Source organism: Pseudochaenichthys georgianus, chromosome 13 (assembly GCF_902827115.2).
Source record: "Pseudochaenichthys georgianus chromosome 13, fPseGeo1.2, whole genome shotgun sequence".
Lineage (NCBI taxonomy): Eukaryota > Metazoa > Chordata > Actinopteri > Perciformes > Channichthyidae > Pseudochaenichthys > Pseudochaenichthys georgianus.
In genome coordinates this window covers 9845379-9861154 of record NC_047515.1, presented here as the reverse complement: position 1 = coordinate 9861154, position 15776 = coordinate 9845379, and the positions used below count along the sequence as shown (strand labels likewise).

Here is a 15776-nt window from a genome sequence, read left to right as displayed (position 1 = left end):
ATGATACTTCAATATGGTACGACGGAGGATTTTTGTTTTATTCCTTATATGCAGCAAATCATACATTAACAAAAAAGTGCTTTACATATTTGGTACTGCACATCCCATCATGCCGTTTATTTTTTTACCTTAAAAAGCTCTCCATAGTAGCTACAGTACAATTGTATAACACCTCACAGTTAAACAATGTAAGGATGCATTGCTCATGATTAACAATGTGCAAATAACAGCTACCATAGTGCAATGCCCATCCAGCTGCCAGCCTGATGTGCTTAACACTCATTCAGAGGCTAACTCACCAGTGAGCAGAAAGCAGTGGGTTCTATATGAAGAATAAAGAATACAAATAACCTTTCACAAACAGGTATTTCATAACTGCTTACAGTGAGGAAGACATTTAAATTATTATTGTCCGTCACAGGCTGCTGTAAACTAAACACCACTCTCTCTGACAGAACACCTCACTGAGTGATTTAACTCATAGTCTAACTTTCAGGTTTCTCTTTTCAGCCGCAGACCCCATGTCGCCTCTTTATGTGCGTCGCTAAGTTCCTCGTACTACGTGTGTACTTTAAAGCGGCTTGGCATCGTTAACAATTTGCGAGCGATTTTTCAAGTTGACCGTCTGTAGTATATAGTGCCGCGCACATATACCATCAGGACGTTACTGATGGGGTGCGGCTGCGGAGTGATACTGTGTGTATGCAAGCCCGCATCTAGGACGGATCTATGTATCATGGCTGTAGACCTGTTGAGTAATAAAGATACCTCATACAAAGGTCTACGGATACCTTATTACTCTCCATGACCTGCGGTCAGCTATATAGCATAAAGGACTATTACACCGTCTTTCTTGAACAATCCGAAGTGTTGCCAAACGTTTGATTTGTAGGTATTTTTCGGTGCGCTGCGTTTCTCTTTCTCCTCAACTTCCATGTGTGTTGATACCTGAGACTCTCAGCCTCCGTAGTGGCGAAGCAAATATCAAAGATCGTCTCTGCTGAGCGTTGACAAGATGAGGGGATTTTGAATAGTTTTTTTACCGATGCAAAGACGCTACGCAATCGATGCATCGCGAGTTCAACCCGGTTCAAACCAAACTGTAGCCGATGTGCACTCTTTCAACCGGTGCACTCGCATCTTGAACGTTTATACCGGTGCACCGATGCGAATCGGTGAATCTTAACATCTCTAGTGTGCGTGTATGTGTTTTTAAGGCCAGTGTAAAATCCAACTGAACGTCTTTAATAGAGTATTGACGTATTTTTGTTTGCCGATCTGGAAGTTAGCATCCCAAGGGGTCCCTTGACAAAAGCAATGGGATTTCCCCATTGGATTTTGGTATATTGCAAGTCGTCCGTAAAAGTAATGTTTAACCGTAGGTGTTTTTAAATATTGAGGTTTTGGTAAAAATGCCTGTATTTTAGAAGTAGCATACGACTGGATACATTTGACCTGAATTATACTGCACAAGTTGTGTTAGTTTGTACATGGATGATGGGACATAGTTTTGGTTTGCTCCTATTTACATCAATTCATTAGGGATTGTTCTCATTATATTACATTTAGCTGATTTAGTGACTTACAATAAGTGCATTCGACCAAGAAGATACAAACTTGTTTTGTTGTTTCTTTTTTTACATTGAAGACTTTGTGCTTGAAGTATTCCTTTAATAATGGAGACTTTGGATTCAACACAAATTGACCCTAGAGGTGAATCAACCCAAGCAAAAACTTAGGATGAGACTTCTAAATGATTAACCTTTAGCAGTTGTTGTCATGTTGTGTAGTTGTGTGAAGCTGACAATTGAGCGGCCCGACCAAGCAAGGAGGCAGAGGCAGAACGTCCAAAAATACAACCCGGTGTGGGCATTTATTAACTCATATACATATGATATGACACAGCCGCAATCTGCTGCTCCTGTGCGCACAGTCACCAGCCACCACACTCCCTGCCCCTAACAGCCAGGGCAACAGAGCCTAAATACACACCCACACTAATCAAACCAACAGGACACAGGTGAGGGTGGAGGAGACAACACAGGGCACCAGGTGCACACAATCAGCAACAGACATGGGGATAGGGGAACACTTTTAAACATAAAACCAGGAAACAGAGACAGACAAACTAAAACACAGACAGATGCACAAACTACATGCACTTTGCCACCAATGGAGCTACAGAATCCGTAACGGAGGCCGAGATCTATGGCCCCAGAGATCACCTCCGTTACAAGTTGATTTAAAACATTTGTCATCACCGCTTGGTTGTGTTGAATTAATAGAGTGGAATAGGAATACGTGCTCAACTGGGACATTGTTCAAATAAGCTCCGTGGCAACACACATTTATGATACTTATCATCTTTTGTTCAGCAGGAGCATATTCAAATGTTAACACCACTTTTGGAAATGCAATCAAATGCAATTTATAAAATGTTTAGAGAAATTTGAGAAGTTAAGTGGGTTAAGATAAATAATAGAACAGCTAGAACATTTTGTTGTGTTCAGAAAGTGTCTTTCCTCTACTGTAATAATGCAGTCTTTAAAATCAGGAAAATACAACAATTATATCCACAAGACGATATCCAAGATGTTGCTTCAATATCGATGTATTGTCCAGCCCTACTTTAAATCACCTTTAGGTTGAGTAATGTTTATAGCAGCATCAACCTACCACGTGCTGAATCCCTAACTAACACAAATAGTCTTTATAGACTTAAGGCTTGGGTTCAGGAGATAGAGTGGTCAATCATCAATGTGTGGTTTGGTAGTTTGATCCCCAGTCTCTGCGGTCAACACAACAAAGTGTCCTTGGGCAAAATACTAAACCCCAAATTGCTCCCTAAGGAGTGGCCAATGAATTGTGGGTGTAGGTTCATGTTTATAACTCCTGATGAGCTGTTGGGACTTTTTGTAATAGCCCCTTTGTGCAGTCCATTTGACCATTGTACTCCCTCACACTTCTGACACACTCCTTTTGACAGACCTTCTTAAAGCATGCACCACATCTTTACCCTTAACACTTGCGTGAAGATTCTGATTCTCAAAGCCTTCTTAAAATTCCTCTCCGACTCTCACTCTGAAATCCCAGAGCCTCGTCTGAAGGCACAACAGCCGACTTGAGTGTATGTACTGAATCGCAGCACGTAGTGCCAGTATGAAAACATATTCAGTAGTTTTTGTCTGCTTGAGTTTGTGCAGCTGTTGTCAAGACATTTCAAGCAGAGCAATAACCCACTTCTCATTAAGCTTTGAAGAAGAACTTGAATATAATATGTATCATTACTGGATCCTCCACTTGATACAATAACAACCTTGAATCAACGTATTGTAAACATGTCAACAACACAAAAACACTAACCAATTTCCCTGCATTGTCATACAGACTTCCTCTTTCGTTGTCTCAATTCCTCAAAATCTTCTTTTCTTCACTGAAAGCTACACTTACAAGAACCTAAATGGGGATGTTTGCTGTCACATTGTGAGGACAGTGTCTCATTTGTGCTTCCTGTCTGTGGATATGCTATATGCTAACAGCACAGGCTAACTTACACATGCAAACTGGAGAGTGCTCAGTGCCTGGTGAGTGTGCTGCGAGCTCCATTGCCTGCCAGTCCTGCAGAGATGATGTCATTGTTGGAGGCTGGCTCTGATGCTCTCCTTGCCCACACACACACACACACACACACACACACACACACACACACACACACACACACACACACACACACACACACACACACACACACACACACACACACACACACACACACACACACACACCACACACACACACACACACACACACACACACACACACCACACACGACACACACACACACACACACACACACACCACACACACACACACACACACACACACACACACACACACACACACACCACACACACACACACACACACACACACACACACACACACACACACACACACACACACACACACACACACACACACACACACACACACACACACACACACACACACACACACACACACACACACACACACACACACACACACACACACACACACACACACACACACACACACCACACACACACACCACACACACACACACAGAGTTGAATAATGGGGAGCTCAGAGCTGGGGAGGGTGGAGAGGCAGAGGGTAGGCTCAATGTCCAAGCGTATTGTTTCTCCGTTCTGCCTCTTGGTAGTACCAGACACAGTTCCTAACTCCTCCACACCAATGGGATATCAAAGCTCCAGAAGGGTGGGAAAGAAAGAGAGGAATGCAGCTGATTATAAATATATAAAGTGGTTTCTGTATCTGATTTCAGGCCTGTGTGGCAAAAAACTCCCAATTTAAACCAAAAGTGTCATTTTCTGCCTTGCTATAAGATTCTCTCCAGACAAATCAGAATCAGAAGATCTTTATTGTCATTACACTCATGTACAACAACATTTTACAGGCTTCTATGCTGTTGAAATATACCCTATTATGTTTTGGGGAGTTTTCCCCTCTCCTGTAGTGTGTTAATTGAGTTTTTTGTGCATGTAAATGATACAAAAAAATCCCAAAGTTCCCAAAATTGAGAGGGATTCAATTGACCTCCTTTGCAACATAGTGACATCACTATTGGTTTCTAATGAATATCACTCCAACACATTGTACCTGATAGGCTAAGGGGTGGACATCTCTAAGTGGTTGACGAAACACAACAGTCGGCCAGCTAACCAATCAAAGCAGACTGGGCTCTGGTTTCAGACAGAGGGTGAAAAGAGGTGCTGCAGCTAAGGCAGTATGAGAAATTTTTTTTTTTTTTTACTTTAAAGGTCCCATGTCATGGCCATTTCTACTGATCATAGTTCCAGTGTTGAGGTCCACTAGAATAGATTTACATTGTTCAATGTTCCAAACTCACATTGGTTTCTCATACAGCATCTCTGTATAGTATGTGTATTCACTCTCTGTCCTAAACGGCTTGTTGGAGCTCCTGCCCCCCCTCCCTGTGAGCCCACTGTGCTCTGATTGGTCAGCTCGCCCACTCTGTTCTGATGAGTCCACCACCGTTACAGCGGAATATTGGTGATTATGTGTTACAATGGCGTTTGTTAGCAACCAGAGAATGATACCAGTAATGACAAACAGATGAGAAAGCTGCGTGGGGTCTGGGTGCCGTGTAGGCGGCTCGCTGCTCCGCTCGCTGCTCCGCTCGCTGCTCCGCTCGCTGCTCCGCTCGCTGCTCCGCTCGCTGCTCCGCTCGCTGCTCCGCCCTTTGAGCGGACAGTGTGAGCTGGATTACTGGTTGCTGCGTTGGGACATTGCGAAACTCAGCCTGAGAAATCCGCGGAGCAGTGGCTGAGAAAAGATAAGGCTGAGTGAGTTTGTGTGTGTGGCTCCACGGATTGGTCCATTTGGACCTGGGTATGGTTACGTCACCATACTCAGGAAGAAAAAAATGGAAAACGAAAAATCTCCAACGAGGCGTTCTGGGGCAGCACAGACAGGTCTTTTCTGTGTTAAAGTTTTACTCGCTACAGGCTGTACTTTGAGGGTTTGTGACTCTGCAGACCGTTTACATGCAGAAAAAGATACATAACACACAAGGGGACGGGTAATAACTAGAAAAGCATGACATGGGACCTTTTAAAGCATGTCAACACGACACGGTAGAAGCACAAAATACAAATATGACAATGGGCATAATAGGAGACATTTCAAAATAAAAATAACTACATAAAAGTAGTGATGAAAGGACAAGAGAACTTCCCTGACAGAACAGGTTTAATTCACCCTGCTCGCACACTTCTTTGGGTTAAATAAGAATTTTAACTCTTAATAAGAGTCATAGAATCAGAAATACTGCTACATATGCAATGACAATACACTGCGCTCATGTCCAGTGATATGTACTTACACTTAACTAGGGATGGACTTCCAATCTTATCACATTAGATTGGGCTATCGGCAGTAACTTTCACTTACACTACTAATCCTCTGACAAGATGTGTCTGGCCTGCACTTGTCTAATCTGGATCACGCCTAGGCTTGATCATCCTTTGTATTAACAAAGGCCCAATTGAACATGCCATTTGGTTCCATTCCAAATATCTAATAGATATTGATGAGGCTTAGCATAACTGGGAAAGATGCTCTTTAACTGTTGTCAGACAGCCAGTTGAAACCCTTGCAGCTAGTGAAGACCAGAGGGCCTTTTATTTGGATCAAAGCACTAATAAGGAATGCAGCCAGTGTCTCAGATGCATGTAATGGCTTGTTAGTGAAAGGGAAAGACTCACTCACTTGGGACAACAATAAGCGTGTAAACAGTTAAAAGTGATTGAAAACATTGTGATTCTTATTTATTTTAAGTCTTGGGCTGTTTGGAGAAATATATAGTTTTAGTCATACTTTATCTGATTTTCGACTGCTAATTATTTTTAGGCCACAGCTGCTTTCTATTGGGTACAGCTACCATGGTAACAGGTATTGTTCTGGTATATTGGGAGTTGAGGAGAAGCTTAAACATCATACCATGCAGATTTTTCTTTAGCGAATATGTCCTTTCTAGAGAAAGAGTTCAACAGTTGATTGTGCATATTCATTCTGGAACCCCTTCACTCCTTCCATAGGGCATATAAGCATTTTTCTTATGTGTTATATAAATGTCAGCATGCTGATATTCTGTAGGTTGTCCTTGCTGTTTTATTCCTGCCTCTTATCTAATTTAAAATGAGTCCATAATTCTATTAACTCCATTAACTCGTACCATCAGATGAAATGACTGATACTGAAGACTTATTACTGACATTATCTCTGGATAAAGAAAATCGGCACAGCAATGTCAATACATATATTCAATGCATTTTTAACCTCATTACTTTATACTTAATCGACAACAACAGACTCGAAGCCATTATCATCCAAAAATCAAATTGGCCGCCTAAGCTCTCGCTAAGCAAGACGATGTTCCTGCAGTTATTCAAATCAAATGATTAGGCTATTTACGAGACGCAAAATGGGAAATATGTCAATTCTGATATGTTCACAGCCTATTTAGGAGTGATGGTTGGCAGAGGATCAGGGTTTTATTACAAGAACCCACCCAAGCTGGGATGAGCGCTAATCCGCAATCATTCTTAAAATATTTTGTTCTCCTTCATTCACACGTACATGCCCCTGAAAATGATTAATTAAAATGCACTCCTCTCCTTATGAAAGTAACACCACACGTGTACCGAACCGAAAGGCCCGTATCGAATAATTTCGGTACGGGTACGTATACCATTACACCCCTAAAATAGATACATTTTCGTCTTATTTCGTAACAGATATGATACGTATAATACATACAATATGCTTATAGTAACTTGTTTTCACCAAATATTTCTGAATTGTATTTAGTAGTTGAGTAGGATATACCAGTGCAGATACAAACCTCACTCTCCTCGTACTACAGAGGGAGTGGGGAACTGTGAAGATGGCAATTAACTCACTGTTCCGCTTTGTCGGCTATCAAGGTCTGACCAAAAAAGCGAGCCTTCATGAAAAGAGGAAAATCCTTCCCCCTCTGAGTCTGCACTCTCGGACTTGTTACTTGGGTTTACTGAATCCCGTCTGCTCCGTCAGGTATGAAGGCTTTGCACGAGACTCTTCTGGTGAGACGGAATGCATTATACATGTGAGAGAGACGGACAGAAACCGTGGTAGTACAGAAGCCTTGTCGGCTGCCTGCGCTTGTGCCCGACTCACCCCCCTGCTCCCTCGAACCCCCCCCACCCCCAACTCCCCAAGTGACGACAAAGCTGTCGCAGAAATTGATGGACGGGAGCAGATGAGAGACACTTCTCCACCACTTAAAGAGCCACCTCTGGTCTCTCCCCGCCATGTTGCAGTGCAGTGTGAGGGGAAAACAAACAGCACAGGCAATAGGAATAGGACATGTCCAATATTGACTTCTTATTGACCTGACGCTGTCCATTTATTTAATTTAATTTAATTTAATTATTTATCAGGTTCTTAAATTAATATACATAGATGGGAGGTGTCTCCCTTTAACGGTTACTAGGCAGCTTCTTTACCTTGTGTTTAGCAATGCTGCAAAAACTCCTGACCTTGCTAAGGCTTACCACCCTATATCTAGCCATTTTAACTGAACTTGTTTGAGAATAATGTAGTAATGATGGCTGTTGATGAAGCTTGTTTTAAAGAATCTTATTCATTATTTCAGGAATTCTTATTCAATTCAAAAACCTTATTTATCCAGGTAAAATCCCATTGAGATCAATGATCTCTTTTCAAGGGAGACCTGCAGCAGTAGGTTCCACAAGAAGACATAAAAACATAAACAACAGAACAACAAAAGGACATAATACAGCAAAATGTACAGGGATTACAATTTACATATTTAACCACATGTACAGGTACCAACAGCATCTGATTGTGTAGCATCCAACCGAGCTTTAAAAACATGTAGTGGTACTAGCTTGGTAATGTTCCATTCTTTTTGCAGACTGTTCCATGTTAGTGGAGCTGCACATCTAAAAGCTTTCGTCCCTAAAACAGTCCTAGCACTTGGCACATTTAATAAAACCACAGCATGCGATCTCAGGCAATAAGTACTTTCAATTCGCCGAGAGATCAGGGATCAGATATAAGATGGTAGTTTATCTAACATGGCTTTGTAAATGAAAAAGTACCAGTGACTGAGCCTCCGTACAGTAAGTGATGGCAAAACCGCCTTGGTGTACAGGGTACAGTGATGCGTAAGTGCTTTACAATTTGTCAAACATCTCAGTGCGCTGTGATACGCAGCATCTAACTTGCTCAGGTAATTGGCAGGTGCATAATTATCTCACTGCACTGGCAGAATATCCCACTTGTTTCAAGTCTGTGTAAACAGACTTTTCTTCTTGTTCTTGTTTTAAGATGGATGTTATTTGCAGTGTCACATAGGTTGCAAAAGATAGCATTGCTATGTATTAAGGATATTGGTCAATAAATGATTAAACAGAACAGTACCTTGTAATGGAGATATTATCATCCCTAATATGCAGAACGATTTTCTGTTTAGTTTTTTTATTTCAAACCTCATTTTTACAATAACAATAAATGCCTTTCACTTTAGAAGCTTTTCTTTTCCTGTATATTGACAGCTTTCCTGCATTCAAATTAGACCGAATGCAACATTTTCTACAGCTTCTGTTTCACATTATAAGGGTTTACCTTGCAAACCAAAGGACAACTTTAATTCTGAGGCAGTACAAAAAAAAGTATTGTATTTGTTACAAAGGTAAGGCCCTGACTGCTTATGAAGTTATTGGCTGTCATTTCAAACAACAAGGCGGTGCATTCTGTCATTTCAGTCTGGTCCTCTATAAACAGCTATGCAGGTTTCTCAACCGCCACATGTCGGAGCGATTAACTGTTGAAGGTGTCTTTACTTTCATTTTGATGGTGTCATTTTGATCCGAAATCTGCATTCACGTGATACGCACTGCTTCATCTAATTGGTTGCGTGTTGAAAGGTCAGCGGTAACGAGGGGTAGCGCTTCTAAGCGGCAATGCCAGCATAGAGAGGTTTCACCGCCTGTCACTCCGGGCATACAGATGTTATCAGGACTGACATCTTAATGATTGTTACTTTAGAGTAAACATGATAAACTTGACTGAAATATCTTGAAACATGATCTGCCCCTAGAGATAAACTCTCAACTTGTGGTAAACACTGTAGCTGTAAATGATGTTTTTACGAAGTGCATTTTGCATTTAAAGTTTAAATAGACCACAAATATGCTGTCAACCACTGGTCTCTTGGTTAGAATCTCAGTAAAATGGCTGCTGTTGGTTTATGTGCAACCTTCTGGGCATCCGTGATATAAAAAAACCCTGGTGTTGCATTGTGTGCTTATGTGAGGAAGGTGAGGAAAAGGTCAGTTTAGCCCGAAGGAGAGCAACAGTGAGACTATTGCAATAAGCCAAACCACAAAGTCTGCTCTCTGCAGTACTATTAGCAGTTTATGGAGCTTGTAACAAAGAGGCTGTGTTGCATAACAAGATAAAAGGGAGATTTGATGGGATTGAATGCACCTCATGATGAGATAGCCCTTGTTTACTGGCGTTGTGTTCATTGTGAATTGCTACCTGTGAACAGGACGGTAATCATCTTTGAATTGGTCGGGATTTGCTGCAACCAGGGAAATTGTTTGTATTGTCCCTCGCCATCACAAAGTAGATTCAGCTGTGTCAGTCTACGAGGCCGCTGGCACCCTTTTGGACTGCGCAAACCTCGGCCAATGAGGCCTAAAATGCAAAGATTTACTGCTGCAACACCTCGGCCTGAAAGACAGCCCTGGCTTTTACTCCCTGCGGGAGGGAGGCTGATGACTAAAGAAAGAGCTGGAAAAGAAAGTTGTGTATCATCTCGAAGTCAAGTATCTTTGAATGTCTTTGTGGTAAGGTGCCTGAAATATGTTTTATGGACAACACAAGCTTAAGAGCTATACGAAATAAAATACTTCAGTAATTAATTACCCAACTGGTGAATGTCCGTCCGAAGCTTCAATGCGTAAAACGGCTGTTTCTAATAAGTGACTGAATAAACGACTAAACGCCATCTTTCTGACACGAGTTCCCTTCGCCTAGTGTTGGGGACCAAAAGTGGCCAAACGGTGGCACGACATGTTCTGTGTCAGTCTGTGTTCCCATTGACTTACATTTTGAAAGAGATGTCTGAAAATCAGCTGATATATTTTTGAAACTTAATGAACGACCCACTGAGACCACTTTTATAGCCCTTATTTTTAGACCGGCCGTGACGCTGCAGATTGGAGGCGGGGCTTAAGCAAAACGCAAGTGCGCAAGCTCTATGGATCCAGATATAGGTACTTTTGTTCTCGATAGTCAGGCTATTTTGGCTTAATGCGCCACTGAGCAACTTTCATAGGAGTGATCGGGGTCATGCCTTCAACACACTGACTCTATACCGTTTTCTTTTTGCAGTTGCAATCGAGATTATTCAACCCCCATTGCACATGAGGTTTATTTGTTATATATACAATTTCTCAGCTGTTTGCAATAAACAAATTACAAAAGAACTGTTCAAACGGTTCAATTAAACTAATATTATCAGGGTTTTTGTCAACATTTAACAGAAAATGCTACTTTAATGAGTACTGCATTCTCAAAATATTCAACCCTTTTAATAGTATCTATAGAAACTAGAGATGTCCCGATCCGATCACGTGATCGGGGATCGGAGCCGATCACGTGATTTTCAAAAAATTGGGGATCGGGAGAAAAAAATCGGGGATCGGGATTTTTTTTTTTTATACATCTTTTTTTTTTTTATTTAATGTTACAAAACAAAAATGACCATGTTAACGTCTTAAAGTCATCCTGAGACTTAGTTTTGGTTTAAAATTACACAACATCAGTATGTGTTGCTTTCTTTGGGCTTGTTTTTCATAGACCCTGGTTGCTTATTTCTCTGAAATCTGGCAACAGAGTGGGCGCAGTGTCTAATAGTAGCAGTAAGCTAACGAGAGGCTACGTTCAGCTGGTGACTCGGGAGTTCGGGACAGAGAAATGTCAGGAGTTTGGAAGTATTATAAAATTGAAAGTGAAGGCAGTGTAACAGCCAGATGCAATGTTTGCAAGGCAGAGGTTCCGCGTGGTGGAAAGAACAGAGCTACGTTCAACACGACCAATCTAATACGCTACCTGAGAAACAAACACCAACAACAACACGACGAGTACACAGCGGCCACTGAAACAACCGGCACTTTCAGAGACTTCTAAAAGGAAAGAGAAACAGCCCCAGAACAGTGAAAAGGCCAACACAATAACAGCCAAGATAGCTGAATTCATCACGTTGGATGACCAGCCGTTATCTGTTACCTTTTTTTTCTCTTAATGCATTGCATAAAGATCGGATCGGGAAAAATCGGTATCGGCAGATTGTCAAAATCAAATGATCGGAATCGGATCGGGAGCAAAAAAAGGTGATCGGGACATCCCTAATAGAAACATTCAGTGCTTTTGCTACCCTTTTGTATCATTTTCCTTGTTTATGTAAGGCAAGGATATATTCTCTGAACCTTTTGGACAATGATTTTGCCATATTTCTAACATGCAATCAAACGTCACTTTCAACAAACCCCTAGCCAGTCCAGGTATTTATGTGTTCAATCTCAAGCACACCTGAACTAATGAAGCCCTTGATTAGTTGCACCAGGTGTGCTTGAGACTGCAGTAGTCAATAAAAGTAGCATTTTCTGTTGAAAATGGATACAAACCCTTGTAATATTAGTTTCATTGGACTACTTAAACAGTTCTTGTGTAATTTTGTGTATTGCAAACAGCTGAGAAATGGTGTATTTTGCCTATAAACCTAATGTGCAATGGGGGTTGAATAATTTAGATTGAATCGTACATCCATGTGGTGGACGCGCAGCCATTGGACCATCGCGGTTTACTTCTGGCGATTGCATTACGCTTCAAAAATAATAAAGTGGTGTAACTGTTGTGGAACATCTTGTTTAACAAACGTAAGTTCCACTGCGATGCAAAACTTCCAGGTCGGCCTACAAAATAAGTAATTACTGCACCATCTATTATATATGTCTTGTTGCTGCTTTAAATATTCTTTGGCCTCTGTGTAGTGATATTAGTGTCTCTGCCTTTTTCTTTTCAATGCTTTCCTCATGGGATTATTGTTGAATGGTGAAAAATAGTGGAGCCAAACCCTGATTTTAGCATCCACACAAGCCCAGCAATGCATGCCCACGGCCAGCAGCCGTTTAAATGTTTCAGGGTGAATATTTTATTAAACTCCAGTTCCTCTTTGCTATCAAAAATGCCAATGTTTAAACAAGCACTGTCATCCACTTGGTTGTGGTGATAGTAGAACATAGGATTCAGGACTGGGTCTAGGGTTGCGTGTTGATCACATCTGACAGGGGTAGCAAAGATATTTGTTGTTTACTCCAACACTGCAAGTCAGTAGGAAAGCGCAAGACAAAAGCCTTTGAAGCAAAAAAGAGCCCTTTCAGAAGCCTGCCTCCTCGCAGATTCATCAATAAAAGATAAGGAGAGGAAAGCAGCGAGGATATGAGATGGTAGGCGGAGACAATAAAAACGATGAGATGCCTATTTCTTTTATTGATCCATGGGCCCGATGGGATGGGCTCTTAGTTAGGAATTAGTATGTGTTTGCAGAAGATAATGTTTCCCACCTTTTACATGAAAATAGACGTGCTGTACATACAAATAACAACAAACTAATAGTCATTTTTCTTATTATCAGCTAATCATACAAGAAGAACATAACAAACTATAAATTGATCCTATTAACAATAGTATCAGAGCTCATTATTCTGTGCCATAGAGCTAGCAATTTCCCCATAGACCCCCATGTTAAAATGCAAAACTTACAACAGAAATGTACATTGTGACGACCCCTCCACACCACGTGGGGTGCCGTCTGTTTGTGTGTGTGGGTTGTGTGTGTGGTTTGTGGGTGTTCACAGGTTCAGGTGCTGATGATCCGCACCTGTGGGAGGATACCTGCCTGATGAGCTACACCTGTTGAAACAGGATATAGGAGGAGCCCAGCCGGTTACGTCGCTCTCACTCTTCTGGGCACTCTCTCTGCGCCAGCCTCAGGGACTTGTTGCTGGTGTTTATTTAGTTGTTGTGTTTCAAAGAATAAACTATATATTCTTACCTCTCGTCTCGCCTCCCTACTTTATGTTACAGCCCACGAGCCGGGTTGTAACAACATGTTCACAGTTTAAAAATAATTGTTTTGGTCTCTATAGTCAATCTATATCTATCTACAACTTTAGGTAGTTGTTTTTCTTATATAACCTAACCGTTTTCATTATGTGGATTAGCTAGGAATTAGACGCTGTTGTCACTACCAAGATGGGTCAAACGGTCAAATAGCAAAATCAAGGCTACAAGTAACACCTTTTTGAAAAGTCACACATTCAACACATCATTCAAATAAAAAAAAATAATATTTTTTTCATATTCATTATTTAATTAGTTTTTTATTTTGACAGTGTTCAAGCTCTACAGTGTGGGGGGGCCTCAGGACTTATTTAGCATAAATACCTTAATGAGTTCCCATAAAGCCTTGACAACTGATTCAGCTGCTGTTGGTCTTTATCTTCGACGGTGTAGCAGTGCGACAGTTGGCTTGTTAAAGAAAGAACAGTGTGTCTTTAGTTTGCCGATTGCCAAGCTTAACTTTTCTGTGATTCAATTTATTCTTGTGACTGTCGGCAGATCACGTGTATTTCTTATATTCATCTTTCTTCCCGGGTGACTAATTTACAAAAGCACAAAAGCACAGATTGCATACATCTCCAGAGTTTCTCAATCTGCTTGCCTTTGCCTTAAGGTACATTAACCTGTTTTTGTCCCGCAGGCCAACCTGAACGACTCCCATAACCAGATGGTGGTCCACTGGGCTGGAGAGAAGAGCAATGTGATCGTGGCTCTGGCTCGAGATAGCGCAGGAGCCACCGGGCCCAAAACCAGCTCTGTGAGTACACCTGAACACAGCCCAGATACCAGATACTGGGAAACTAAAGCCAGCACATCCATAGCCGCTTTCACACCAAGTACTTAGCCAGTACTTGTTCCCCCCAAACTCTTCAGTCCCTCGAACTGTCCTAGTAGATCGCGTTCTCACCGGAATAAGTACTTTTAAGGATTAGGCAAATGAAGTCGCTGACGTCACTTCTTCTTCTTCTTCTTCTGCATTGGGTTTACTGGCCAGCCGCAAACAACTTCACGGTGTATACTGCCACCCCCACCCGCTGTACATGAGGCGTTTGTTCATCTTCCTCAGACATTATGGAGTTGACTGAAGTTGTGGTTTTTGTGCTCATGTTATACAGCTTGGTAACTGAGTTATTTAAGCCAACTAGGGATATGACACAAATGCGGAGCCACCAGTCAAATGCAATAGCATTCGACTAATTAGCGTCGCCGGGACACCCACGAACCATTTCCTCCCCAGGAAAGTACTACCTCTCTAGCAGGGACTATCTGGGGGTGAAAAGGTTTGAGCGAACTAGGGAATAGGCCCAGATCCTTTTTGGCGTGACACCAAGTCTTCCCCCCCTATCGGCCTAGTTCGGGGGAAAAGTACTGAAAGCGCCTCATAACTTCAACCTTAACCCCCCTATCCAGCTGAACGCTAGTCGCTAATTTCCTCCTATAAACCAGCAACAGAAGGTGTGTGTGTGTAACAAGTTTCTCATATTCCGGTAATGTTTTTATTGCTGAGCCAAAGATTAAGTGCTCCATCTGCTACTGCCACACGCACACGCACACACACACAGCATTTCTCTTCTTTATCAGTTTCTGTTTACCTTCCCTGCTGGGCCTCTCATCAGCTTTCAGAGCTTTCCTACACAATACAAAGTTAAGAGACACAAACTCTCTTAAATGGTTTGCTTATGAGGGGTTTTAAGGCCAATTTGGTTTAAAACTGTTATCATGTGTACACGTCCATATTTTCCTCAAAGGTTCAAGAAACCTCAGAATTAAAGAACACAATGTTAGACGATCTGTTTTCACCAGCTTTAGGATATGTGCATCTGATAGCTACCAATCTGGCTGAAATAAACACAAGGAATACACACTACCCAGTGTGATCCAAAGTGTTGTGTTCTTCACAATTATAAAAATGAATATTCAAAGAGTATTCCATGGTGTTTTCTGACAGAGAAAACGGATATTTGTTGTCCAGAGCTGACGGTATTTCGACCG

General features: G+C 41.6%; 1 protein-coding gene across 1 annotated transcript in view; it reads left to right on the top strand.

Annotated features, from left to right (window-relative positions):
* The window catches only part of LOC117456902 (sortilin-related receptor-like), a 146572-nt gene that overhangs the window by 3688 nt on the left and 127108 nt on the right, over positions 1 to 15776 (top strand). Inside the window, 1 exon segment of the mRNA XM_034096765.1 lies at positions 14425 to 14541. Coding sequence (XP_033952656.1) covers positions 14425 to 14541 — 117 coding nt within the window.